This window comes from Panthera pardus, unplaced genomic scaffold (assembly GCF_024362965.1).
Source record: "Panthera pardus isolate Hobbes unplaced genomic scaffold, ASM2436296v1 HiC_scaffold_4, whole genome shotgun sequence".
Lineage (NCBI taxonomy): Eukaryota > Metazoa > Chordata > Mammalia > Carnivora > Felidae > Panthera > Panthera pardus.
In genome coordinates this window covers 11,385,847-11,413,327 of record NW_026526969.1, presented here as the reverse complement: position 1 = coordinate 11,413,327, position 27,481 = coordinate 11,385,847, and the positions used below count along the sequence as shown (strand labels likewise).

The window sequence follows — 27,481 nt, the reverse complement described above, 5'->3', positions numbered from 1 at the left end:
GCCACCCAGGTGCCTCTGCTTGCTTGCTTCTTTCTTTTTCTTTCTTTCTTTCTTTCTTTCTTTCTTTCTTTCTTTCTTTCTTTTCTTTTCTTTTCTTTTCTTTTCTTTTCTTTTCTTTTCTTTTCTTTTCTTTCTTTTCTTTCTCAAAATGTAAAGGTCTAGTTCCCAAACAGTTTTATGCCCCCAGAAGGAAACCCTGTACCCATTAGTGGTCACTCCCTATCCCTCTGGCCCTTCGGCATCTGTAAACCACCAATTTGTGCCTATGTGTGTGGATTTCATACAAATGGAATCCTACAACATGTGATCTTTTGTGTCTGGCTTCTTTCACTCAGTGTCATATCTTCAAGGCTTATCCTTGTGGCATACATCAGTACTCTATTCCTCTGTATGGCTGATAAATGTTCCATTATATATATTATCATATATCAATACATATAATATATAATAACATTATATATTAAATATGTTAACATATATATTATATACGTACCACAGTTTGTGTATTCATTAATCCATTGGTAGGCGTTTGGGCGGTTTCCATCTTTTTGCAGTTATGACTAACGCTGTTACGAACATGTGTATACAAGCATTTGTTTCAATACCTGTTTTCAATTATTTTGAGCACACCATATACCTAGGCACAGAACTGCTGGATCATATGGTAATTCGATTTACCTTTTAAAAAAAAATTTATTTGAGAGAGAACGTGCACAGGAAGAGCAGAGAGAGAGAGAGAGAATCCCAAGCAGGTCTGCACTGTCAGTTCAAGGAGCCTGATGTGGGGTTTGAACCCACAAACCCATGAGATCATGACCTGAGCCAAAATCAAGAGTTGGGTGCCTAACCGCCTGAGCCACCCAGGCACCCCTCTGTGTTTAGCTTTTTGGGGAACCGTCAAACTGTCTTCCATGATGGTTGCATCCTTTTACATTCCCACCAGCAGGACGTGAGGGTACCATTTCCCCCACATCTTTACACGGAGACCATATCTTAAAGTTGGGGGGCAGGGGCCGTCTGATCTTTGGTCACGGTGGTTTGTCCATGATTGGTTTTGATAACCTCTAGCACTGTTTCCCTCCACAGTTCACAGAATGGAATGTTGGCCGAAGAGCAGCCATTGTGATCTGGTAAGGACCTTCAATTCTGTTAACTTGGAAATTCACACAAGAGCTGGAAGGGGCTTTGGGAGAAATATAGTTCAGACGTATCTTCTCTGGTCTCTGCTTGAATGCTGCCTATGATGGGTGCTCACAGCACCAGGGGGTGGACAATCCCACTGTTGGACAATTGTCTCCTTTTCCTGAAAATCCATTTCTTTAGAGGTGGAGGTTCAGAGAAGGCTCCCTGGAGGAGGGGATGTCAGAACTGCGCTTTGGGGGTGTTGAGTTGACCAGGGAAGGAAATGCAGGAGGTATGTCCCTGGCAGAAGAAAAGCGAAAGCAATGTTTTCCAAACTGATTGTGTATACCACAGTGGTAGCCTCACCAGGGGCCTTGTTGGACAGGTCTTTTTTTTTTTTTTTTTAAGCTTATTTATTTACTTTTGAGAGAGAAAGAGCACAAACAGGGGAGGGGCAGAGAGAGAAAGGGAGACACAGACTCTGAAGCAGGCTCCGGGCTCTGAGCTGTCGGCACGGAGCCCACCCTCAGGAACCGTGACATCATGACCCAAGCCAGAGTCTGACACTCAACTGACTGAGCCACCCAGTTGGGTGGTCCTTTGATGAATCACCCTGAGAGAGTTTCAGTTGCCCTACACAGCCCTTCCCTGCTTCAACACCTCTCCACCTGTTTCTGTCTATTGTCTTTTAGATTGGAATGTGCCAAAGTATTTATTTCAAACAGGCTTTTTAAAAAAAAATATTTTGTTTGAGTTTATTTATTTATTTCGAGAGAGAACATGAGCAGAGGAAGGGCAGAGAGAGAGAGAGAGAGAGAGAGAGAGAGAGAGAGAATCCCAAGTATGCTCTGTGCTGTTAGTGCAGAGCCTGACATGTGGCTCCATCCCACAAACCGTGAGGTCATGACCTGAACTGAAATCAAGAGTCTGCTGCTTAACTGACTGAGCCACCCAGGTGCCCCGACATCTGTCCATCTCTTAAACATCTGGTGGCGTTCCTTGGCTCGCCAGTCTGAGCCCCTTCATTATTCTTTGTCTTGGGTTTTCTAGGAGACACTGTGTTTTTAATCCTGCGGGACAGGCAAATGCAACATCTATAATTAGATGTGTCTGTTATTAAATTCCACATCTTACTGACGAATTCTTGCTGAGGTGCCTGGGGTACCAGTGAGGAAGTACAATGCCCCAGCATTCACAGAAGCTCCAAGCTGCCAGGTGGGGTGGAAACGAGCAAATCTTTCAGTGACTGAGCTACAACATGAGTCCTCACCAAGGAGCTTCTCATTGTGTCCCAGTAAGCCACTTCTTGCTTCCAAGGAAGAGTACCTGGGACTTAAATTGATGAATAAGTCAGCCTGTGGTTGTCGTGGGTGGCTGGGGACAAGGGTGATATGTAAATAAAATGGGTAAAATTTAAATTGCGTTTTAGCGAATAGCATTGTAATTTTTCCCCTATGAAATCTTCAGTAAGTAGCAAAACAGACCTCTCTCTTTTTTTAATGTTTATTTATTTCGTTTTACTTTTTTTAATTGAAAAAGTTTTTTTTTTCTTTTTTTTTCTTTTTTTTTTTTTAAATTTTTTTTTTTTAACGTTTTATTTATTTTTGAGACAGAGAGAGACAGAGCATGAACGGGGGAGGGGCAGAGAGAGGGAGACACAGAATCGGAAGCAGGCTCCAGGCTCTGAGCCATCAGCCCAGAGCCCGACGCGGGGCTCGAACTCACGGACCGTGAGATCGTGACCTGAGCCGAAGTCGGACGTTTAACCGACTGAGCCACCCAGGCGCCCCTAATTGAAAAAGTTTTTTAACGTGGATTCACTTTTGAGAGACAGAGAGAGACAGAGCACGAGCAGGGGAGGGGCAGAGAGAGAGGGAGACACAGGCTCCAGCTGTCGGCACAGCGCACGTCGCGGGGCTTGAACCCACGAACCGGGAGATGATGCCCTGAGCCGAAGTCAGAGGCTTAACCAACTCTGCCACCCAGGAGCCCCAAAATGTTTGTTTAGTTTTGAGAGAGAGACAGATCGCACGTGAGGGAGAGGCAGAGAGAGGGAGGCAGAGGATCCGCGGCAGGCTTTGTGAGGACAGCAGCAAGTCCCACGTGAGGCTCGAACTCACAAACCGTGAGATCATGACCTGAGCCCCGTGAGATCATGACCTGAGCCCCGTGAGATCATGACCGGAGCCCCCTGAGATCATGACCTGAGCCAAAGTTGGATGCTCAACCGACTGAGCCACCCAGGCGTGCCTCAAAACAGGACTCTTTGAAAGCTGGGTCCTTTTTTCCTTCCTATTTATTTTTTCCTCCATCTTTATCTTGTGGGGTGCAAATGACCCAAGGGCTGGGTATTTCTTGTCCAAGTAAGAACCAACTATGAAAACATCAGAAGATGTGCTCATAGGAGAGGAGTGGCCAGAAGGTAAATAGAACGCGCCATCTTCGGGAAAGCCAGAGTTTGATTTGATTTCATCACCAAGGCTCCTCTGCCCCACAACGCTTCCCTGGCCCTAGAATTGCCCACCAGTAGGCAAGTTCATGCTGTTTCGTCTTCAGAACCAACAAGCAACCGTCAGCATCTGGCGGATGGCTCAGCTGGCAGTTCCCCTTGGCTTCTCCTTGTGGGAGATTCAAGGAAGGGCCGGGCATCGGAAGGACTTTCGGGGAAATCATCTTTCCTCTGTCTTCCTTCCCCTTCCATATTCTGCTTATTAATAATTCACTTTTCCTTTTAATTCTCAGTACTCTGGCTGTTCTTTTGGGCCAGGCCGATGCACACTTCACTTTCTTCTATTTCCTTTTATTCCAATCACAAAATCCCTCCAGGCTGAAGCTCCCTTCTCAGAAACCTAGCAATTAGAAGAGGAAGCCGGTCTCTTACTAACACTTTGTTTGGAGCCCCGTCATAAATAATTAACCTGACGTTACACTCAGAAAACAAATGGATGGGGTTCAGTTGGCGATGTTGTGTGGGAGCTTTCTCTCCTGGGGTTTTACCCCACTCACAAAATCCAGGAAGCGGATACAGGCCTTTCCATTAGCAGGGATGAGCTGTCCGATTTCCAACACTTAGGGAGGAAACCACATCGAGCCATTTTTCTCAGGCACTTAAACTTGAGATTTGTTCATGAATCCGGTGTCTGAGACTCAGGACAGCATTTTCTCCCACCAGCATCTCACGGCCCCAAAGGCTGCAGCCGCCCCCGCACTCGTTCGATTTGACCTCCGGTCAACTCAGTTTCATTCCCGGGGATGACAGTGGAGGGTGCAGGGTGGATTCAGAAGGGGCCATGGTCATCTCCACTCAGATTCAGTCCTTGGCTAAAATGGTCAGGGTGAAGAGGTGGCTGGGATGGGTTCTTCCTTTCCTTTTCTTTCTTCCTTTCTTTCTTTCTCTCTCTCTCTTTCTTTCATGGATCCTTCCTGCCTTCCTTTCCTCCCTCCTTTCCTTCTTCTTTCCTTCCTTCCTTCCTTCCTTCCTTCCTTCCTTCCTTCCTTCCTTCCCTCCCTCCCTCTTTCTTCCCTTCCTTCCTTCCCTCCCTCCCTCCTTCTTCCCTTCCTTCCTACCTTCCCTCCCTCCCTCCTTCTTCCCTTCCTTCCTTCCCTCCCTCCTTCTTCCCTTCCTTCCTTCCTTCCCTCCCTCCCTCCTTTTTCCCTTCCTTCCTTCCTTCCCTCCCTCCCTCCCCTCCCTCCTTCTTCCCTTCCTTCCTTCCTTCCCTCCCTCCCTCCTTTTTCCCTTCCTTCCCTCCCTCCCTCCCTCCTTCTTCCCTTCCTTCCTACCTTTCTTCCCTCCCTCCCTCCTTCTTCCCTTCCTTCCTTCCTTTGCTTCCTTCCTTCCTTCCCTCCTTCCCTCCCTCTTTCTTCCCTTCCTTCCTTCCCTCCCTCCCTCCTTCTTCCCTTCCTTCCTACCTTCCTTCCTTCCCTCCCTCCCTCCTTCGTCCCTTCCTTCCTTCCCTCCCTCCTTCTTCCCTTCCTTCCTTCCTTCCTTCCCTCCCTCCCCTCCCTCCTTCTTCCCTTCCTTCCTTCCTTCCCTCCCTCCCTCCTTCTTCCCTTCCTTCCTACCTTTCTTCCCTCCCTCCCTCCTTCTTCCCTTCCTTCCTTCCTTTGCTTCCTTCCTTCCTTCCCTCCTTCCTTCCTTCCTTCCTTCCCTCCCTCCCTCCTTCTTCCCTTCCTTCCTTCCCTCCCTCCCTCCTTCTTCCCTTCCTTCCTTCCCTCCCTCCCTCCTTCTTCCTTTCCTTTCTTCCTTCCTTCCTTCCTCTCCTTCATGGATCCTTCCTTCCTCCCTCCCTCCCTTTCTTTCAACGGATGTGAAATTCACATAACATAAAATTAACCACTTCATCACAAAAGGGCAAATACTATGTGCTTCTTCTTATATGAGGTGCCTGGAGTCATCAGATTCACAAAAGACAGAAAGTAGGATGGTGGGAGCCAGGGGTGGGGGGTAGGGGAAGGGATGGAGAGTGAGTGTTCGATGGGGACAGAGTTTCCATTTGGGAAGATGAAAGGGATCTGAAGATGGAGCATAATGATGGCTGTACAGCAGTGTGAATGTTGAAGATAGTCATTATCATGTTATGTATATTTTACACACACATATACATATATATATATATAATTTTTAATTGACCATTTTAAAGTGTATAGTGGCATTTAGTCAATTTGCAATGTTGTACAACCATCACTTCTAACTAGTTCCATAACATTTTCATCATGGGAACCTCATACCCACTAAGCAATCAAGCCCTGTTCCCCTACACCCCTCTCCGTAATGCTCGAAACCACCAATGTGCTTCCTGTCTCTATGAATTTACTCTTCTAGATAGTTCATCTAATTGGAATCATGCAATATTGGGTCCTTTGTGTCTGGCTCCTTTCACAGAGTATAATGTTTAAGGGGGCATTGTTGTTAACATCATACAGGTGTCAGCGCTTTAGTCCTTTTTACGCCTGAGTAATATTCCATGGTAGGAATCTGCCACAATTTGTTTATCCACTCATCCACTGATGGCCGCTGGAGATGCTTCCGCCTCTGGTTATTGTCATGCTGCTGTGAACGTGTGTGTTCAGGGATTTGTCTGGACACCTCTGCTGGGAAAGTTCAGCTGCTTTTTGCTCTTGGTATCTTTCTCTTGTCAAGAAGGCTCACAGCTGGGTCAACCAAGAAATTAAAGACAAAATCAGAAAATACATAGAGGCAGGGGCGCCTGGGTGGCTCAGTCGGTTAAGCATCCGACTTTGGCTCAGGTCATGATCTCATGGTTCGTGGGTTCGAGTCCCATCTCAGGCTCTGTGCTGACAGCTTGGAGCCTGGAGCCTGCTTCAGATTTTGTCTTCATCTCTCTTTGCCCCTCTCCCACTCATGCTCTGTCTCCCTGTCTCTCAAAAATAGATAAATGTTAAAAAAGTTTTTTAAAGAAAATACATAGAGGCAAATGAAAATCAAAAGACAATGGTCCAAAATCTTTGGGATGCAGCAAAAGCTGCTCTAAGAGAGAAAATTGAGCAATGCAGGCTTACCTCAAGAAGCAAGAAAAGTCTCAAATAAACAACCTAACCTTATATCAAAAGGAGTTAGAAAAAGAAGAACAAACAAAGCCCAAAGCCAGTAGAAGAAAGGAACTGATAAAGATTACAGCAGAAATAAATGAAATAGATTAAAAAAAAAAATACAACAGATCGATGAAATCAGGGACTGGTTCTTTGAAGGCCTTGCAACTGCCTATCTTCACCTGTGGCCAGGCTGGTCCTGCTCCTTCCGTGGCCTCTTGCAGCCTGTGGGACAGGCAGCACCTCTTGGAGAACCTGCCAGGTGACATGTCTCAGAGGGTCACAGCATTCAGAGGCCACCCAGCAATTAGGAAGCTGCCTCATCATGCTCCCTGGGGAGGGTGTTCCAGGACGTAGGCAGGCAGTTCTGTCTGTCATTGGTTTTCTAGAAGTGCCACAACGAGAAGTCATAGTCTCTGAGGGACAGGTGCACTGAGAATCCATTTCACTGAGTCACTTTTTGGTAAGCCTGACCTCCAAGTCTCTGGATATCCTGTCTTGCCTCAACTTTAGTGTGAACAGGATGTGTAGGCATGGGAGATGCTGAGATGGGAGAGAGGGCAGGGCATCCGAAACTCTGTCCCATTGTGACTCACCTAACAACCTGCCCACACCACAGGGGTCTCAGGGAACTGTTCCCTGCTGCCTGGACACATCTGATGAGAGCGTGCTTCCAGCAGAGAAGGAGGCATGATGCGCTTTTAGGCTGGGACAGTATTAAAAACAATCAGCCACGGGGCGCCTGGGTGGCTCAGTCGGTTGAGGGTCCGACTTTGGCTCAGGTCACGATCTCACGGTTCATGAGTTTGAGCCCCGCATCAGGCCCTGTGCTGACAGCTCGGAGCCTGGAGCCTGCTTCGGATTCTGTGTCTCCCTCTGTCTCTGCCTCCCCCACTCGCACTCTGTCTCTCAAAAATAAATAAACATTAAAATATTTTTAAACAATCAGCCATGGAGTTCCTTTGTTGGACATTTCCCAAACCTTTTAAATTTACTCAGGTGAAATTCCCATCACCTAAAATTAATCATTTTAAAGTGAACAATCCGGTGGCATTTCGCACATTCCCAATGTTGTGGCCCCACCGTCTGTCTCTAGCTCCAGAGCGAATGCATTCCCCCCAAAAGGAATTCTGTACCCATTTAAGCAGCCACTCCCCACCCAGACCCTTGGACCAGCGTCAACTGGAAAATTCAATCCTTAGTGTGCAGTCAGGTGCCTCAGTCAACACTGGTGCCACGTGGTAGGGGTGAAGAAAGATGTGACAGAAGGTGGAAAAAGAAGAGGTAGGGGAGACAGGTGAGGACATCGGGTCATGTGTGTGGGGAACAGGCTGGGGACTCCCTGCGTGTGTGCGCTTCCAGGAGTAACTGGAATACGTTCCCTTTTCTTTTGTATTCCTGAGGCTGGATGGTGTCTTGAAAGGACGGGGGCAGCAGGGGTGGGGCCCCTTCCAGCTCCTCCATTCTCTCCTCGTGTGCTCTCTGGCAAGTTAATCTGTGTCTCTGAGACTCAGCTCTCTTGTCTCTAAGGAGGGCTAACAGTATCCACGTGGTCAGGCGGCCGGGAGGGCTCCAGGGCAGGTACGAGGGCACTTGGCACTGAGGTTGCACACAGCAGGTGCTTCAAAGTAGTCTCCATCCTATTGTTGTACTTCTTCAATGATGAAGATGGTAATGGTGGGGCTGCTTGGGAGACGGTTGGTGCTGCCAGAGAGAAAAGGATGCAGAAAGGTACAGTGGAGGAATTTGCCCCCATCAGGGAGAAGCCAAGGGAATTTGAAAGCCTTTTAAGAAATGAGGACGCCCTTGCCCTGACTCACCTGCTCCGGCAGGGTGTCTCCCTGTGAAGGTCTGGGAGGCCTCGTTTCTCGTTTCTCGTTTCTTCTCTCCTTTGAACTTGGAAGCAGTGGAGGAGGGTTCGAAAGGCCGTGACTAAGCTCTCCGCCAGCTTCCCCGCAGCTTTCTGCTGAGCAAGCCGGCGCCGAGGAGAGAGCGCCCCGGGCAGTGCATTCTGCAGCGGGACAAGAATGTGATTTTTGTGCTCTGCCTTTCCAGCCCCTCTTTCACACACAGAAAAATGCTGCGTGCATAAGGGCGTGTCCTTCTTTCCTTGGGGGAGAAGACAATTCTTCAATTCCCAAACAGAATCTGGAATTCATTCTCCTTGGGAGGAAGCCACGGGCACTGCCCGAGGATGGGGGGGTGGGTGGGGGGGGGGGGGAGGAGACAGCCCTTCTCCAGGCATCGAGACAATACTCCACCTCCTCAAGACCACAGAAAAGAGAATCAGAGGGTACGAGTTTCCTGGGGCTGCAAATTGCCTTGAACTGGGTGGTTTCAAAACAACAGAAATTTATTCTCTTGCAGTTCTGGAACCAGAAGTCTAAGACCAAGGTGTCAGCGGGCCAAACAGTGCCTCTCTCCTAGCTTTTGGTGGCTCTCAGAGGTCTTTCCTTTCCCTAGCTGGTGGCTGCCTCATCCCAATCTCTGCCTCTGTGGCCCATGGTCATCTTCCCTGTGTGTGTGTGTGTGTGTGTCCTCTCTGTCTTATAAGGATGCCAGTCCCTGGATTTAGGGCCCACCTACTCCAGTATGACCTCATCTTAACGAATTACACCTGCAAAGACTCTACTTCCAAATTTGGTCACATTCTGAGATTCTAGATGGACGTGAATTTGGGGGTGGGGGTGGGGCACTATTCATCTCAGCACACAAACCAAAACTCCAAATGGCAGCAGGGATCCAAAATCCCAAACACACAAACCTGATACATCGAAACACAGATTCTAAGTCAGACCGACTATGTTCCCCTCCCTTTCTTTTAAGCACCACTGCCTTGTGTAGGGATTTTTAAGTTGAAAACTTCCATAGTTCCCTTGTGCCCCTTCCCAGGCAACACTACCCTGCCCTCAGGTAACCATTGTGCAGTTGGGGTCCTCCGGGGAGCATTGTAAGGTGCAGGGGTTCATTGGTGGCAATGTAGCGAGGGACTGTCCGTGCTCTCCTTGCTAGTTGATAGAAACACAGTTGATTTTTTTAAAATTTACATCCAAATTAGTTAACATCTAGTGCAACAATGATTTCAGGGGTAGATTCCTTAGTGCCCCTTACCCATTTAGCCCATCCCCCCTCCCACAACCCCTCCAGTAACCCTCTGTTGTTCACCATATTTATGAGTCTCTTCTTGTTTGTCTCCTCCCTGGTTTTGTATTATTTTTGTTTCCCTTCCCTTATGTTCATCTGTTCTTTGTCTTAAAGTCCTCATATGAGTGAAGTCATATGATATTTGTCTTTGACTAATTTTGCTTAGCATAACACTCTCTGGTTCCATCCACGTAGTTGTAAATGGCAAGATTTCATTCTTTTTGATTGCTGAGTAATACTCCATTGTATATATAGACATCTTCTTTATCCATTCCTCAGTCAGTGCACATTTGGGCTCTTTCCATACTTTGGCTATTGTCGATAGTGCTGCCATAAACATCAGGGTGTATATGCCTTCGAAACAGCACACCTGTATCCCGTGGATAAATGCCTAGTAGTGCAATTGCTGGGTCGTAGGGTACTTCTATTTTTAGTTTTTTGAGGAACCTCTATACTGTTTTCCAGATTGGCTGCACCAGCTTGCATTCCCACCAACAACGCAAAAGAGATTCTCTTTCTCCACATCTTCGCCAACATCTGTTGTTGCCTGAGTTGTTCATGTTACCCATTCTGACAGGTATGAGGTGGTATCTCACTGTGGTTTTGATTTGTATTTCCCTGATGATGAGTGATGTGGAGCATTTTTTCATGTGTCGGTTGGCCATCTGGGTGTCTTCTCTGGAGAAGTGTCTATTCATGTTGTTTGCCCATTTCTTCACTGGGTTATTTTTTTGGGTGTTGAGTTTGAGAAATTCTTTATAGATTTTGGATACTAACCCTTTATCTGATATGTCATTTGCTAATATCTTCTCCCATTCTTTTGGTTGCCTTTTAGTTTTGCTGATATAAACACAGTTGATTTTTATGTCAATTCTGCAACTTTGCTGGATTTACTTATAAGTTGTTGGAGATTTTTGGAATTTTCTATGTAGACGATCCTGTCATCTGTAAACAGAAACACTTTAATTTTGTTCCTTTTTTCATCTGTAGGCCTTTTATTTCTTTTCTTGCTTTATTGTGTGGGCTAGAATTTCCAGTGCTATGTTGAGTGGCAGCAGTGAGAATTAAATCCTGGCTTTGTTCCCAGTCTTAGGGGAAAAGCATCAGTCTTTCAAAATTAAGTGTGCTGGGAGCTATAGGTTTTTGTAGATTAAAAAAAAATCACGTTGAAGAAGTCCCTGTTTATGCCTAGTGCCTGAGTATTTCAAATCATGAGTGGGTATTTAATTTTATCAAATGCTTTTTCTGCATCCATCGAAGCGATCATGTGATTTTTCTTCTTAGCCTGTAGATTACATTGATTGATTTGTGACTGTTTGAACTAGCCTTGCATCCCGGGAATAGACACCACTCGATCCTGGTGTACAGTTCGTTTTATTTTTATTTTTAAAGTTTATTTATTTATTTTGAGAGAGAGAGAGAAAGAGGGAGAGAGTGTGTTTGACCGGGGGGTATGGGCAGAGAGAGAAGGAGAGAGAATCCTGAGCAGGCTCTGCATTGTCAGCGCAGAGCCCAATGCAGAGCTCAAGCCCACAAACTGTGAGATCATGACCTGAGCCGAAACTAAGAGTCAGACACTTAACCCATGAGCCACTCAGGCGCCCCTTTATTTTCATTTTTATTACAGTTCTTTTTATATATTACCGAATTATATTTTCAGTGTTTTGGTAAGAATTTTCATATCTATGTTTGGGAAGGATAGTGTCTGTAATTGTCCCTTTTTTATACTGTCTCTGTCTAGTTTTGGGAACAGGGTGATACTGGCATTATACATTAAATTGGGAAGTGTTCTTCTTGTCTTTTCTGGAAGAAAAGGACTGATGCTCATCCTTTATTTATTTCTTATTTTTTAAATATTCTATTTTTAAGTAATCTCTACACCCAACATAGACTGTAGAACTCACAACCCCGAGATCAAGAGTTGCATGCTCTACTGACTGAGCCAGCCAGGCGCCCCTGATATTTATCCTTTAAACATTTGGTAGACTTCTCCACTGATACTATCTGGGCCTGGGGATTTCTTTTTTTAGGAGTTTTAAAATTATATATTCAGTTTCCTTAATTGTTATAGCCTCTTTATAATTTTATTTTAGTGGGGCGCCTGAGTGGTTAAGTTGGGTAAGCCTCTGACTTCAGCTCAGGTCACAATCTCCCTGTTCATGAGTTCGAGCCTCACATCGTGCTCTGTGCTGAAGCTTAGAGCCTGGAGTTTGCTTCGGATTCTGTGTCTCCCTCTCTCTCTGCCCCTCCCCTGTTCATGCCCTGTGTCTCTCTCTCCCTCCGTAATAAATAAACATTAAAAAAATTTTTTTTAAATGCTTTTCTAGTTTTATTTTATTTTGGAGAGAGAGAATGAACATGAGTAGGGGAGAGGGGAGGAGGGAGGGAAGGAGAGAGGGAGGGAGGGAGAGAGAGAGAGAAAGGGAGAGAGAGAGGGAGAGAGAGAGAGAGAGAGGGAGAGAGAATCTCAAGCAGTCTCCATGCTCAGCACTGAACCTATCTTGGGGCCCAGTCTCACCACCTGGATCATGAACTGAGCCGAAATCAACAGCCCGATGCTCAACCAACTGAGCCACCCAGGCGCCCCGGTGATAGGCTTTTTAAATTATCCATTTCATTTTGGATGAGTGGTGACATATTTCGCTTTTTGAGGAATGGACCCATTTCACCTAAGTTTTCAAATATAAGAGTGGGTAATGTCCATAGTGTGCCTTTATTAACCCATTAATTACCCCTTCTTTGGTCAGTCTTGCTAGAAAGGTGTCAATTTTATGTATCTTTTCAAAGAACCAGCTTTAAACATAATTAATTAATTAATTTTATTGGGTTAGAAATGTAGACCATAACGTGTTGTTTTCTCTCACTGCTTTCAAGCTTTCTTCCATTTTCTTTACATTCAAAGTTCTCCTATGATGTGTCTTGGCATTGACTTTGGCCCAGGTCATGATCTCGAGGTTCGTGAGTTTGAGCCCTGCACTGGGCTCCCTGCTGTCAGGGCAGAGCCTCCTTTGGATCCTCTGTCCTCCTCTCTCTCTGTCTGTCCCCCGCTCATTCTCTCTCTCTCTCTCTCTCTCAAAAATAAATAAAGCATTAAAAATTATTATTTTTTAATTTTTTTCTTATTTGTTTTTAATTTTTAACTTTTTTAACATTAAAAAAATATTTTGGGGGTGGGGGATGGGCAGAGAGAGAAAGAGACAGAGGAGCCAGAAGTGGGCTCCGTGCTGACAGCGGAGAGCCTGACGTGGGGCTCAGACTCACGAACTGTGAGATTATGACCTGAGCCCAAGTAAGATGCTTAACCAACTGAGCCACCCAGGTGCCCATAAAAAAACACTTTTTTTAGATTCATCCTGTTTGAGATTTGCTCAGCTTCTTGACTCTGTAGGTTCACTTCATTCGCCAAACTTGGGAAGTTTTCAGCCATTATTTTTGAAATACTTTTCTTTCTTTCTTTTTTTTTTTTAACATTTATTTATTTTTGAGAGACAGAGAGAGACAGCACAAGCAGGGGAGGAGCAGAGAGAGAGGGAGACACAGAATCCAAAGCAGGGTCCAGGCTCTGAGCTACCAGCACAGAGCCTGATGCAGGGCTCGAACTCACAGACCGCGAGATCATGACCTGAGCCGAAGTCGGCCACACAACCAACTGAGCCACCCAGGCACCCCTATTTTTTTCTTTTTTCTTTTAATCTCGAATACTTTTCCTACTGTGCCCTCTTTCTCCTCTTTATCCAGAGCTCTGATGACGCGAATGTCAGTTCAGATCCTTGAGGCTCTGTTCATTTTTTTATAGCCCAATTTCTCTCTGTTGTTCAGACTGGATAATTTCTGTTGCTCTGTCTTCAAGTTCACTGATTGTTAGCTCTGTCACTTCCATTCTATTGCCGCCCCATCCATGGATTCAAAAACTTTGTTTTTTTTTTTTCCATTCTACAATTTCCATTTGGTTCTTCTTTGTACCTTCTCTTCCTTTGTATGTTTTGTTCGCTTTTTGCATCTGTTTCAAGCGTGTTCATAATTGCTCATTGAATATTTTTCTACTGACTGCTTCAAAAATCTTACTCAAGTGACTCTAACGTCTCTGTCATCTTGGGATTGGTGTCATATACCAATTGTCTTTTTTCATCCCATTTGGTGTGATGAGGGATTTCCAATTGTATCCTGGGCTTTTCGGTATTTTATGCAGTCTTAGATAAATATTCTGTTTATGCCTTCTTCCTCTGACGCCTCCAGCAAAGGAAGCGTGGGATTCCTCCCCTTTACTAGCGGGTGGGGGCGGGAATCCAGGCCCCCCCTTGGTGTCTGTGGACATCCTGGGTTGAGGGAAAGAATACCTGGTTACGGAGGAGTGGAGATGGAGTTTCTGGCTCCCCCAGGCCTCTGCTGACACCACTCTGGCTGGGAAGGTCTGGGCACCTCATGACTGCTCCCCACATGGCCTCCACTGATACTCAGGGACCAGATGGCCTTGTCACTGCCGCTGGTCAAAGTCCTGACTCTCTCCGAGGCTTTCTCCGACATCACCCCAGTGGGGGGGAACGGGGCCCTCATTACTGCCTGGCTGGGATGAAGTCCAGGTTTCCTGCTTGGCCTTCTCTGATCCCATTCTGGGAGCAGGCAGTGGCTTGGGACACCTCCTTTCAGCTGAGGAGGGTGGAGGTCTGGGCTCCCCACTCAGCCTTTCGCTGACATTGGTCGGGGTGCGGCTGGCTGGAGTACAACCTTATTGTCTAAAAGTTTTCCGCTTTGCTAGGCTGCACTTTTCCTGATCCTTTGGCTAGAGAGGGCAGGCTTTTGTTGGGGCTTTTCTTTCCTTTTTTTTTTTGTCTGTACCGGTTGGTGTTTCTGGGTTTCTGGTTCTCCAGTTCAAGTCTGGGATCTCTGAGGCAAAAAGAAAACCCAAAGTGCCTTGGTGGCTCAGTTGGTTAAAGCATCTGACTTGGGCTCAGGTCATGAACTTGAAGTTTGTGAGTTCGAGCCTGCATCCGGCTCTGTGCTGAGAGCTCAGAGGCTGGAGCCTGCTTCAGATTATGTGTCTCCCTCTCTGCCCCTCCCCTGCTCTTGCTCTGTCTCTCAAAAATGAATAAACATTGGGGGGAAAAAAGAAAGAAAGAAAACCCAAGGAACTCACCATCATGTCACTCCTTGGGTCCCAAGGTGCCTAGTCCCTCTCTCCTTGTTTCCTTTCAGGGTCTTCTTGTGTTTGGTTCATATGCAATGTCCATGGACTTGTACCGAGTGGGATCAATAGAGAAAAACACTTCTATCCTTCTGGAATCAGAAGTCTGTCTAAATTACATTATTTTATTTTTTATAAAATTTTTAAAGTTCATTTATTTTTGAGATAGAGAGAGACAGTGTGAGCAGGGGAGGGGTAGAGAGACAGAGGGAGAGAGAAAGACTCCCAAACAGGCTTCATACTGTCAGCAGTCAGCATGACGCCTGACCCAGGGCTCGAACTCATGAACCGTGAGATCATGACCTGAGTGGAAATCAAGAGTTGGACGCTTGAGTTGGACCGATCGAGCCACCCAGGTGCCCCTGAAGAACATTATTTTGTAATTTTTAATGTTTTTATTATTTATTTATTTTTGAGCTGTCAGCACAGAGCCCTGTGTGAGGCTTGAACCCATGAACCACGAGATCATGACCTGAGCCGAAGTCAGTTGCTTAACTGACTGAGCCACCCAGGCGCCCCTAAACTACATTATTAAAAAATGAATTTTTTTAATGTTTTTATTTATTTTTAGAGAGAGAGAGAGACAAAACACTAGCAGTTCACCCAAGGGCACCGCAGTGATAAACTTTAACAGCATGTATTAAATACTAAAACTGTATTGATCAAGCAGCAGATCTGTAACGATTAAATTTATATGACTAATCTGTTATTGGGGGAGATGTATTTGAGTGGTGTGTGTGCACACCAGATCCTCTCCCTTCCCTCCCCTTCCCCCCCCCGCCCCCCCCCCCCCCCGAGAAAAAGAGCCTTTGCCCCCTGCCAGGGGGTGGAGTAAAGGTTTCCAAGGCTGTTAAAGTCACCCTGGGTGCTGAGGTCTGACATGTCCATCATCAAAAGTCATTGGCTGCTGGCTCCTGTCGAAACCCTGGGGCCTGCTTGGTGGGGGTGCTAAGAAACGGGTTGTTGAATGAATGAAGTGACATCACAGGAAGAGCACGGAGTCCCCAGATTCCTTTACACCACTGCACATATGGGACTGTGGCTGTGAGAACCCAGTTCTTTAGAGGACCGTTCAGCTATGAGGTGTGGGACAATTCACAAGCAGAGGGCATGGAGTGTATGGCAAGGGACATTCCAGAAGGCAGATGTGAAGGACAAGACAGCAGCTAGAAGGTGGCAGTGACAGTGGGAGCCCTTACTGCGATTCAGCTTTGCCTCCCCATCTCGTTACACGGATTCTGCCGGTCTTGTGAATGAGTGAGCGAGGAAACTTTATACTTCTTCTTCTTTTTTAATGTCGATTTATTTATTGCTGAGTGAGAGAGAGTGCACGCAAGCATGAGTGGGAGAGGGGCAGAGATAGAGGGAGAGAGAGAATCCCAAGCAGGCTCCGCGCTGCCAGCACAGAGCCCGAAGCGGGGCTCGATCTCACCACTGGCAAGATCACGACCCGAGCTGAAATCAAGAGTTGGACGCTTAACTGACTGAGCCACCCAGGCGCCCACTATACTTCTGTTCTTTTTTAAAAAAAAAAAAATTTTTTTTAATGTTTTATTTATTTTTGAGACAGGGAGAGACAGAGCATGAACAGGGGAGGGTCAGAGAGAGGGAGACATAGAATCTGAAACAGGCTCCGGGCTCTGAGCTGTCAGCACAGAGCCCGACGCGGGGCTCGAACTCACGGACCGCGAGATCATGACCTGAGCCGAAGTCGGCCGCCCAACCGACTGAACCACCCAGGCGCCCCATATACTTCTGTTCTTGATGATGATGAGGATCGACTGACACCTGTTGTGCACCATGCCCTGTATATGGTAGCAGGTAGTTCTAGCTCCCAGAACGTACAGGGCAGAGTTTGTGGTGGTCCCATTTCAGATGCAGAAGGTAGAGCACAGAGATGTGAAGCAACCTGTTCAAGGCCACACAGACAAGAAATGGAAGCCCCTGGGCCATCTGACTTTAGAGACTACATTATCCCCCTAGAAGACATGATGTGCTGTGATGCATCACGGCCGAGACCTAACGACCTTACTGGTTTTTGTGGGGCTTTTTCACAAAGGCAACAAATGACCAGAACTCAAGGCCTTATACGTCAAAGTGCAGAATTCCATTTGCGTGCACACAGGCAGGCCCTGGGGGTCACATGGCACTCAGTGATGTGTGTTCTGTCACTTAGCTGCTGGCTAGGAGCTCACTTTCTATTTGGAGGACCGTGATCACAGACAGATGTTCTATGTACTTATGTTTGTCATTTTCACCCTTTTTCTTTTTAATTGCTTGTCCGTTAGTACACTCTGAACCCCAGGGTGGAGTTTCCTGGTGACTTCAAGCTGCACGCTGCAGACTCTGACCAACTTCCAAAGGGGACCTTTTTAAATTAAAAAAAAAAAAGTTAATTTTGTTTTTTGGTAGGTCAGGGACGTACTATAAAAATGAAGAGCTAGATAAAAACAACCCAGTTCTTTATTACTATAGAAGACACCTTGCGTGTAATAATTCTTTATACCGATGTCACCTTGAGTGGGTATAAAGCCTTTCTACCCAAAGACAAATAGCTTGAAGCGGTAGCTAAATTATTTTTTTCAGAGTTTACCGTTAACACAACATTCGAGTGCCTTTTCCAGCAGAGATGCAAGTTACTAATCAGTCTAAAAGGACTTGAGCTGCCCTTGGGAAGTTGAGGCCAGGGAACCTTTGTCAGTTGTGTGGATTCTAGGGGAGAGGACAAGACCAAGGTGGACTGTTTTGAAAATTGGAAAGAGAGGCGGAAGCCATCAAGGACATGATGTCTGGGCTTTTGAAAATTTAATGAGGATGTGTCTTGACACTTAGACCCCATTGGTTGCCTGGGCAGAGTGGGGAATGCTAATGTGCACAAGGTCATCTCTATTCCAACGAGATGTTTTCTTTCCGAGATGAAATTAGATTTCGGAAAGCATTATTTTCCTTCTGTGACCGTGAGCTGACAGTGAGCTGGCTGCTGTGTGCGCGGTGCCTTCCCTGGACTGGACCAGACCCCTGAGCAGATGTAACGGATTAGCTGAGGTTCCCATCTGCTGACAGTCACTGCCGTCTCTGCTTTTCTGTGCGGGGTCTGAATGCATCGGTAATGCAGGCGGCCTAGGCAGGCTCTTTCTGGCTGAGCAGGAAGACACAGGCCTTGGCAGGGTTTTGGCTCTTGTGACTTGAGTGCTAGGAGAGGACACTTTCTGTCCAGTTTCACAGACTTCCACTTGGAGGATGGAGATTGATGCACAAAGGAGAAGTTCTCTGACCTTTCCGGAATGTGCACATTCTTGATTTCTTAAACTATTTCTGCAATGGTCAGAGGGCTGATAAATGGGTTTCAACATGTTTTCAAGAGGTGTCCTCCTTTGGATGGCCCTGTTCATTCAGCAGCAGTAACAAACGCTGTTGCTTTCTCCCTTTCTCTGACATGGCCAGGCCCTGCGGTGGATCGTGGAGGCAGAATAAATATAGACTATAGTCTCTGTCTGAAGGAGTTTCAAGGCTGCAAAGCTGATACACAGGAAACAGCAAACACTGTGAGAAAGTCTGGAAATAGGCTAGGACATCAAAATTCAATTTCAGAGTTATTTGTGTAATTATTTGCCTAATGGCTGTAATCCTTCCAGGTCTTAAGTCCCCTGAGGACAGGGACCGAATTGATCTTTTTCATCATCATCTTCCCAGCACCTGGGACAGTGCTTGGACTACAGCAGGTTCCTAAATACTTATTGTCTAACTGAGGGATTGCAACAGGGTTTCAGGTTTAACACTTGTTATCTTGGAGCCCCGTCTGCCGCACAAATTGTTTTTCTTACAAATTCATTTATAAAGCTTTCAACTTCTGATGAAACCACACACATGCTGGACATAAAGCAAATGCCTATCTTAGTGGGTAACTGGGATACTTAATGTTCCTCTATGTGGGGCAACCTGAATGTGTGCAGATTAGATAAATGCTATCTTGGTGGGATTTAAGAGATACTGAAAAACAGCTTTTCTTTTTTTAACCTAATTTCCCCTTTAGTTAGTAATTTCTTTGAGTAGTGAAGGTTTTGAAGTCTTCTAATTTCTCCCTTCAAGAACAGGAATGAGGGGCTCCTGGGTGGCTCAGTCATTTAAGCATCCAGCTGTTGGTTTCAGCTCAGATCATGATCTCACGGTTTGTGAGTTTGAGCCCCGCGTTGGGCTCTTTGCTGATAGTGCGGAGCCTGCTTGGATTCATTGTCTCTGCTCTCCCCTGTTGTCTCTCTCTCTCTTTTTCTCTCTCAAAAATAAATAAATAAACTAAAAAAACAACAACAACGGAAATGACATCCTAAGCCTTTATTACCCCAACATTTTTGCAGGCTTTGTCAAAATGGAGGCGCTGGCTGAAGTGTGGGGGATAATCTAACATTGTACTTACAGATAACTGGGCCACGCTTTATTCTGATGGAAGTTGTCTTAGATGGACATCAGAGAGCAATTTTCAGATTCAAACTTTGAGAGAAGCACCTTGCATCACATGTTAAGAAACCTAAAGAATGAGGAATTTGACATTTAAAAGCTGTTATAATTGATAGTATCTTTGAGTAAGCTCCACATATTACATTATCAAGTTCAAAGTGTGCTGCCATTTTTCTCAGTAACCATACTGTTATCTTCAAGATAACCGAGCTGACAGGGACATGATCAGGAAGCCGCGTCTGTTGGCTGGGACTTAAACGTCCATCTCGGGACACCCAGAAGTGTGCGCGGTCACTGAAGAAGCACAGGAACGCTGGGTGTCTAATTCCCGAGGTTATTGGGAGATTGCACTCAGGAATCATCCCACAACCTTGAACAAAAAGGTGAAAACTTTCCATTTTGATAAATGACAGCGGAAGGAAACAGGCCATTTGTAAATATAAAATCGTTGCTGGAAAATGATATTAGAGATGAATTATCTCCTCCATTACAGTGTTTCCTTTTCTTTAATGCAATTTGGTTCAAGCGAAATGAACAGAAAGGCTAGGGAGGGCGCACGTTCAATGCTTCAGGGGAGTTACTGGAAGCAAGACGTGGACGGAGAAAGGAGAGCCACAGATCTGGGGCAGGCCGAGCTGAAGCCTTCTGCCCAGGAGGCCTGCGCCTAGGACCCTGGCTGTGCCCACGGGAAATTGAATTCAGAGCTCCTTCTGCATCATAAATCCAGGGCAGCTGGCAGCTCTCCAAGGGAGACTGGAGAGACAGTGCGAGAGCATCTGAGGCCAGCCAGCCGGGCCAGCCCCCAGCTGAGGGTGGGACCCAGGTGTGCGGGTGTGGGGTCCAGCCTTACACTCTGCTAATTTTAAAGTGCGCTCGTCGCCAGCGAAGAAACGTCTTCATTATGCATCAGAAAGCCGGTTACTCGGAAATGCCGCGGGGCCCAAGGGGCGAGGCCAGACTTTTGAATGTGTGCGTTTCTTGAGCTTTTTTTTTCCGGAGCGCACGTGCGAGGAGGACCCTCGGCGCCGGGGTCTGTAGAAGTGGCATCCCGCGCCCGGGACCCCACGCGAGTCCCCAGGCCGCGCGAAGGCGGGGGAGGGCGCAGCAGGGGTCGCCGCGCCCCGGGCCCCCTCCCCCGCCGCCCAGAGTCGCGTCTCAGCCCTGCCGGGCCCGCGCGGCGCAGTCCGGGAGGGGCCGGGCGCGTTCCCGCGGGCGGAGCCGCGCGGCCCCGGGCCCCGCCCACCGCGCCCGGGGGCGGGGCCTGCGCGTCACGTGACGGCGCGCCGAGCGGAGAGCGCCCCGCCCGGCCGGAGGAGGCCCGGGCCGCGACCCGGCGCGCGCGCTGCTGGAGCCGCCCGGCCGCACGCGCGCTCCGCACCCGCGGCGCCCACCGCCCGCGGCCCCTCGCCCGCGGCTCCGGGCTCGCCGGCAGCGGGAGCGGCCTCAACATGGACGAAGACGGCGGCGGCGGTGAGGGCGGCGGCGGTGAGTGTCGGAGGTGTGGCCGGCCCGGGCTGGCGGCCTGGGGCGGGGGGTCGCGGGCGCGCCGGACGGGAGCGGGGCGGCGGGTCCGGGGTCGGGGGTCCGGGCAGCGCCCGTGCCGGCTGGCGACAGGCGAGGCCCGCGGCGCGTCGGCCCGGGGCCCAGCGGAGGGGGGGCCGGCGGGGTCGCCTCCGAGCCCGAGCGGGGGTCCGGGGCGAGGCCGGGGTCGCTGGCGGCCGGGGTGGCCCGGGGGCTCGGGCAGGGCGCGGGGGTCGCCCTCCCGGGGCGGGGGACCTTGGGGGCGACCTTCCCCGCCTCTCGTCGCCAAGGGCGTTCACGCCCTCCGGAGCCCGACCGCAGGAGGCTGACCTCCCCCTCCCCACCCTTCGGTGTCTCTTCCCAGGTGGTGGGAAGCGGGGTATCCCCGAGAAATGAGGAGGGGAAAGTTCCGAATTGGGGATCCTCGGGGTCCAAGAGGGGCGGGTGGAGGGACAAGGTTGAAAGCCGTGTGCCCGTGTGCCGGGCTTTAGGTCACAAGTGGTGCGTGGGGAGGCTTCAACGAGGAGTGGGCAGCCGGGGCACAGGCATTTTATGAACTGGGGGACGTTCCGGGTTAAGCCCCCCAAATAAGCCCGGGGCATCCCGCGCTCAGGTGAGAGCAGCAAGAGCCGGGTTGTGTGCCTGACGCCCAGTTAATTTGCAATTGTTGTGGATGACTTAGTGGCGTGCAAATTACTGTCGTGTCATGCTGCGAATCATGCCCGTGAAGCTGCATTTACGCGCGTGTGTGGAGTGGGGTCGTTGGTTTGGAAAGCGGAGGGGTTACCACCCCTGTCTTGCAGGCACACCCGAAGTTGAGGTTCTCTCTACTTTGGCTGAAGATCTCCTTGATGCCGACAGACGGGATCTTCAGAACCCCTTGTAATAAGGGAGCGTTTTGAGAAAAAAAAAAAAAAAATCTTAATTACAGGCTGCAGCCGCCTGTGAGAATCAGCAGTATCGAGCGCTTTCAGGTTGAAGTGGTTGGTTAATCAAGGTGCCTTCTAAGACTGTAAGTGCTGCCCGAGAGGTTTGTGCCCCAAGAAGCGATGCGGCTGTGATCGTGGGCAGCTGGCAGGCTTGGTGGCATTTGTCGAATTCAGTTCTCATAGTTAAAGCTAGGGATAGCGCTGTGGCATCGAGTGGGTGTGTTGTTTTTCGAAAGAAAGTGCTGTGGAAAGAAGGAGCCGAGTTGCAGAGCCTCCTACAAGCCAGGCTGTCTGCCTGAAGAGTCTAAGCGATGGATTCTCCCCAGATCCCCTGCCTCCTGCCTGTCACAACTTGGGTAACACAACAGGCATACAGCAGTTTTTCCCTTTTACAGAGTAAACAGGCATCACGTTTAAGCATTTGACATCAGAGTCAAGGTAGGCAGCCGGCGCCCCGATTTTGTTTGGAAGGCGTTTCCGACTCCTGTCACTAAAGACATGGAGACGGGTTTGAAGGTAAAAGCAGATATAAAGATTAGAAAAGGAAGTCAGCGTGGCCCAGCAGTTTACAGATCTTGAGTACTGTAGCAAAGGATGTTATTAAGTATCAAAAGTCTTAAAACTTTCTCTGGGCTACTAATTTCAAGATTGTATTCCCAGGAGAGAGATTTTCAAAAATGTCATGCTCAAAGATGTGCGTGATACAATTTGTAGTAGTAGAAAATCGGAAATAGCAATGCCCTATAGGAGGAAGGCGAGGTAAATTATGGGAAGTTTATTGATGAAATGTTAGAACCATTAGAAACAAGCAGTTGCTTTATATGTCCTGGTGGAAGCAACGTAATGTAATGTGAATGTAACGTTTTTCTGTTTTCCAAGTTTCTGGAATGATATGCATTACTTTCAAATTCGAATTAAAGAAAAACCTTATAAAAAAACCCCCGTGCATTGGGAAAAGGGTGTGATTGCTTTTAACGTACCATTTAATCCACTAGAACAATTGTCAATGACCAGTTGTTTATTTGTCTACTAAAATGCCCAGCAGCATGGTAGGTGCCGGAAAATAACTTTTAACCTTTACTGATAAGGTTTATTATCTTCTTTGAATTATAGGAGACACTTAAAAATAAATTTGGCAATCTTGGAATAAATATGGTTTTGGGTAAATGAAAGCCTTACAGTTTTGAAATAAGAATCATATAGCAATTATGATACACATTTGATGTGCTTGTATTTGAGTATTTGGGGAGGTTTTGAAGTTAATATACCTCTTTAAAGTTCTTTACAGTTGGGGCGCCCGGGTGGCTCGGTCGGTTAAGCGTCTGACTTCGGCTCAGGTCATGATCCCGCGGTCCGTGGGTTCGAGTCCCGCGTCAGGCTCTGTGCTGACAGCTCAGAGTCTGGAGCCTGCTTCGGATTCTGTGTCTCCCTCTCTCTCTGACCCTCCCCTGTTCATGCTCTCTCTGTCTCAAAAATAAATAAATGTTTAAAAAAAAAAAAGTTCTTTACAGTTATTACTGCCATTTAGATAAAAAAAAAAATTCTTTGCTTTAAAGCTCATGTAAAAAAAAAAAAAAAAAAAAAAAAAAGATGTTTAATCGCTACACCCAACGTGGGGCTCGAACTCACCACTCCGAGATCAAGAGTCGCGTGCTCTTCCTACTGAGCCAGCCAGGTGCCCCTAAAATTCACGTTTTTAAAAATAAAGTTCAGCCCTTCGAAAGAGGATAATTTCAGTTGCCAGTCGTTTGCCAGCCAGTTGTAAAACATAACTTTTGTGTACATATTTTTAGAGTAGAGAACTTTGAACCCTACATGGGGAACTCAGCTACAACTTGTTTACAAGATAGGGTACATAATCTGTGCAAATGGTAGTTACACAGGCACGAGAGATCATTTAAGAGCTTTTTTTTTTTTTTTTTTGCCAGTGTGTTTTTTTTTAAAATTTTTTTTTAACGTTTATTTATTTTTGAGACAGAGAGAGACAGAGCATGAACAGGGGAGGGACAGAGAGAGAGGGAGACACAGAATCGGAAGCAGGCTCCAGGCTTGGAGCTGTCAGCCCAGAGCCCGACGCGGGGCTCGAACTCATGGACCACGAGATCGTGACCTGAGCTGAAGTCGGACGCCCAACCGACTGAGCCACCCGGACGCCCCTTTTTTTTTTTTAAATTTTTTAATTTTTTTTATGTTTTTTATTTTTTTGCTAATGTGTTTGTAGGGCTAAGAGACTTTAAAAATGATTCTTACTTGCTATTTTTATAACTTGAATTTTTGTCCAGGGTAGTAGTATTTGTTCTTTCCGTGGAAGATAAGGGGAGAGGGTGGTGATCTGAATGGTTGGAGGGCAGTTCTAAGGAGGAACCCGGTTGGGGGGTTGGTTACAAGATTACAAGAACACATTGTTACTTACAGTGTGCCCAGAGTGCAGTTAAGGTATTTTTAATTCCTTCGGGGGCTTTATTGCCTTTCGGTTTTTCTAGAACAGTTCTTGAGATTTGCCTCTATTTGGCAGGTGACTGGCTAGTTTGGCTCCTTGCCACCATCTTAATACTCAGTTTGGGAATGTGCCTGATTGATGTTCCCGAATGGACCATCTGTGGCAGATGAAGTGAAGAACTTTGCTGGTTTTCCCTTCCCCACCCCCAGTCAGTGTAGATGAGGATTAAGCGTGTGTCTCACGTGAGAAGGTGCTCCGCCTCACTCATAATGAAGTAAATACAGATTAAGACCAGGCTGAGAACCCACCTTTCACCTGTCAGCCAAGCAAGGACCCCCACCTTTGAAACCATCTGTTGGCGGTGGGAGGGTAAATTAGTTACAGAGACAGCCTGTGTCCTGTTGGCTCAGGTCCATTGCTTGCCCTTCCCCTGCGGAGAGAGTCACCCCTGCAGGCAACATTTCCCAGACCTTTGGGTCAGCTGGCCTGCAGCTAGGTTTGGGTGGTGGGAGCCTCTGGTGGGTGGTGGGAGAGATGGATGGCTACAGGAAGGGGGAAACCAGGTTCTCTCCTCCTTACGTTTGGCCTCAGACAGTCTCTGTGGCCGTTGCACGGTCTCCTTTTGCTTCCAGCTCCTGCCCATTTCCCTGAGCTTTGGAAATCCCTCCTCCGTTTGGTCCTCCAACTTAGAGGTGGCATCAGCTTCTTGCTCTTGTGGTCTCTGGTTGTCTTACCATTTTCCGTGTGACTTCTCAGCTTTTCCATCACGCATGTAACCAACTCCTTGTATGAAACGTCCTCCACTTGAGATCCTTAGAGGGCCTTCTTCCGTTTCTCTGGATGGATCCCAATAGATGCAGCAACGTTGGGCCGCAGCAGCTTTTTAAACAATTGCAAGTGTGCAAATCCTTTGAACAAGCAGTAACAGTTCTAGGAATTTAATCTGCAGGTATATTTGTGCATGTTGGAGGTGCTGTAGGTACACGATTATTTGCTGCATTGTTTGTGGTAGTAAAAGATGAGAAATAACCCAGGTTATCCACAGGAGACTCACCGGGTAAATCTCATACCCAGATGGTGAATGAAGTTGTAGGAAGGAACGAGGAACCACTTTATGAATTGATCTGGAAAGATCTCCAAAATGCTAAGTTACAAAAACAAAGTGCAGGAAAGTGTGCTTTGTAGGTTACCATCTCTTTTCTTTTCTTTTCTTTTCTTCTCTTCGGAAGTGTTTGTATATGTGTGAAAATTCTCGGAAAGGTTAAATAAGGAACCAAGAATTAGGTTTCCCTGTTGGGGGAGGGCGATGGGAACTGAGCAGGTGGAGAATGAAGGTGCAGTGGAGCCGTCGCTCTGTGCCTTTTTATTTTTTTGAAATTCAAAAAAGTTTATTTCTGCTTCTTCCGAAATTGGAAAGCCATTTCACACAGAAAAATAGTATGCTGGTAAGAAAACATCCTTTTTGAGAGGGTTTTTTTGTTTTGTTTTGTTTTTTTTGAGAGAGCTAGAGTGAAGGCAGGGGAGAGGAAGAGGGAGAGACTCTTAAGCAGAGCTTGATGGAGGGATCAAACCATGACCGTGAGGTCATGACCTGAGCTGAAATCAAAAGTTCGCTGCTTCACCAACTGAGTCACTGAGGTGTCCTGAAGTATTTTTATATACTAAAAAAAAAAAAGAAAAAGAAAGAAAAAAAGTGATTTAAATGTAGAAAGTTATAAAATATGTTATCTGTATTTCCAGTCAAGGCACAGGAAATTACTGGTCTTTTAATGTTTAAGAGGTGACATGATGGGTGTTTTCAGAGTATGCGTAGAGCGTGTTCTTGAACGCTTATTCAACGGATAGTGATAGCGCCTCTACCAAAATGCCAGGCACTGCTCCTGGCACAAGGTTGAGTAGCGGTGAATAAGGCAGATGAATTTCCTGCGTTCCCAGAGCTTTTGTTTAGATGGGAGACAGACAGGAAAGGTAAACAGACACATAAAATAATCGCAAGTTATGCTGAGTGTGTTGAAGGAAATCATCAGGGGTGGAGGGACTTGGGGGGGGAGAGGCAGGGGAAGCCTTTGGGAGGAAGAGTGCCAGGGGGCGGGGCTGGAAGGAGTGGCTTCAGGAGGTAAGGGATTCACGAAGCCAATGCAAGGTTTTAAACAGGGCAGTGATATTTGACTTCTGTTTCAATAACTTTAGCCGATGTTTACATAATGCTCTCGGCTGTTGGGGCTCCGTCCTGTGTGCTTTATTGTATCTTAACTTAATGTTGGCGGTAACCCTGTTAGACGCTTAACATTACCCACCGTTTACAGATGCAAATGGAAACCAGAGGTGTGGGGAAGCTGACCGACTTGCATTGGATGTCACAGCTATAGTAAGGGGTGGAGCAGAGATTCGAGTCCACGTGTTCCGGCCCCAGAAGCCACATGTCTCACCATTGCACCCCCTGCCCTTTTAAGGAGAGTCTTCCTGGCCACCAAGTGGAGAATGGGTTGGAGGAGGGGAGGGTGTCGGGGAGTAGGAGCTGGGCAGGTGCTCCGGGGAGAGTCGCAGAGGCGTGGGGATTGGGCAGCCGAGGCAGAGGTGAAGGGAAAGAGATAAGACGGATGTCTATAAAGACACAGAAAAGTAGGGGAAACAGTGAAACACTCATGTTCCCGTTACTCAGAGTTAACAGAGTAGCTGTTAATGTTCTGTGACATTGTTTTAGGTCTGCTGTAAGAAAGTAATAGTAATTCCAGCATTACGGGTAAATCTCCATCCCTGCATGTGGCAACACTGTTCTTTTTGCTTGTTGGTTGGTGCCCTCCTTGGTTTCTCTTGCCTTAGCCTCAGATGTTCTCCCTCTTGTCATCCATGTCCAACAGCGATCCCTTAAGACAGGTCATGTCACTCCCTCTCTGAGTCTGTACTGTCGTCAGGCTAGAACCCTGTCTTGAAAGGCCTGCCTGTGGCCCACAGGGCCTATCGGTCCAGGGGGCTGCGAGCTTTTTGTGTAAGAGGGCCAGGTAGTAAATATTTTTGGCTTTGTATGCCACATACAGTCACAAATTTTTTGCTTTTTTGTTTTTAATGTTTGTTTATTTTTGAGAGAGAGAGAGAGAGAGTGTGAGCAGGGGAGGGGCAGAGAGAGAGGGAGACACA

The 27,481-nt window shown here is 47.2% G+C and overlaps 1 protein-coding gene and 1 long non-coding RNA gene across 3 annotated transcripts in view; one reads left to right on the top strand and one right to left on the bottom strand.

Moving 5' to 3' along the window:
• The first annotated feature begins 1,089 nt into the window (after nucleotides 1-1,089).
• CYTH3 (cytohesin 3) overlaps nucleotides 1,090-27,481 on the top strand; it is a 119,963-nt gene continuing 93,571 nt past the window's right edge. Inside the window, exons 1-2 of one of the 2 annotated variants that reach the window (XM_053894130.1) lie at nucleotides 1,090-1,130; nucleotides 10,282-10,393. In XM_053894130.1, the coding sequence (XP_053750105.1) occupies nucleotides 1,095-1,130; nucleotides 10,282-10,393 (148 nt within the window). In that variant the 5' untranslated portion in view covers nucleotides 1,090-1,094. Of the gene's footprint in view, nucleotides 1,131-10,281; nucleotides 10,394-20,715; nucleotides 20,939-27,481 lie in introns of those variants that run through there. The other variant, XM_019422577.2, reaches the window with a different exon arrangement.
• On the bottom strand, nucleotides 5,390-8,815 carry LOC109251197 (uncharacterized). The gene is made up of 3 exons (XR_008419205.1): nucleotides 8,493-8,815; nucleotides 6,855-8,376; nucleotides 5,390-6,497 (listed from the first exon to the last, which is right to left on the bottom strand). It is a non-coding gene; the product is annotated as an uncharacterized LOC109251197 (long non-coding RNA).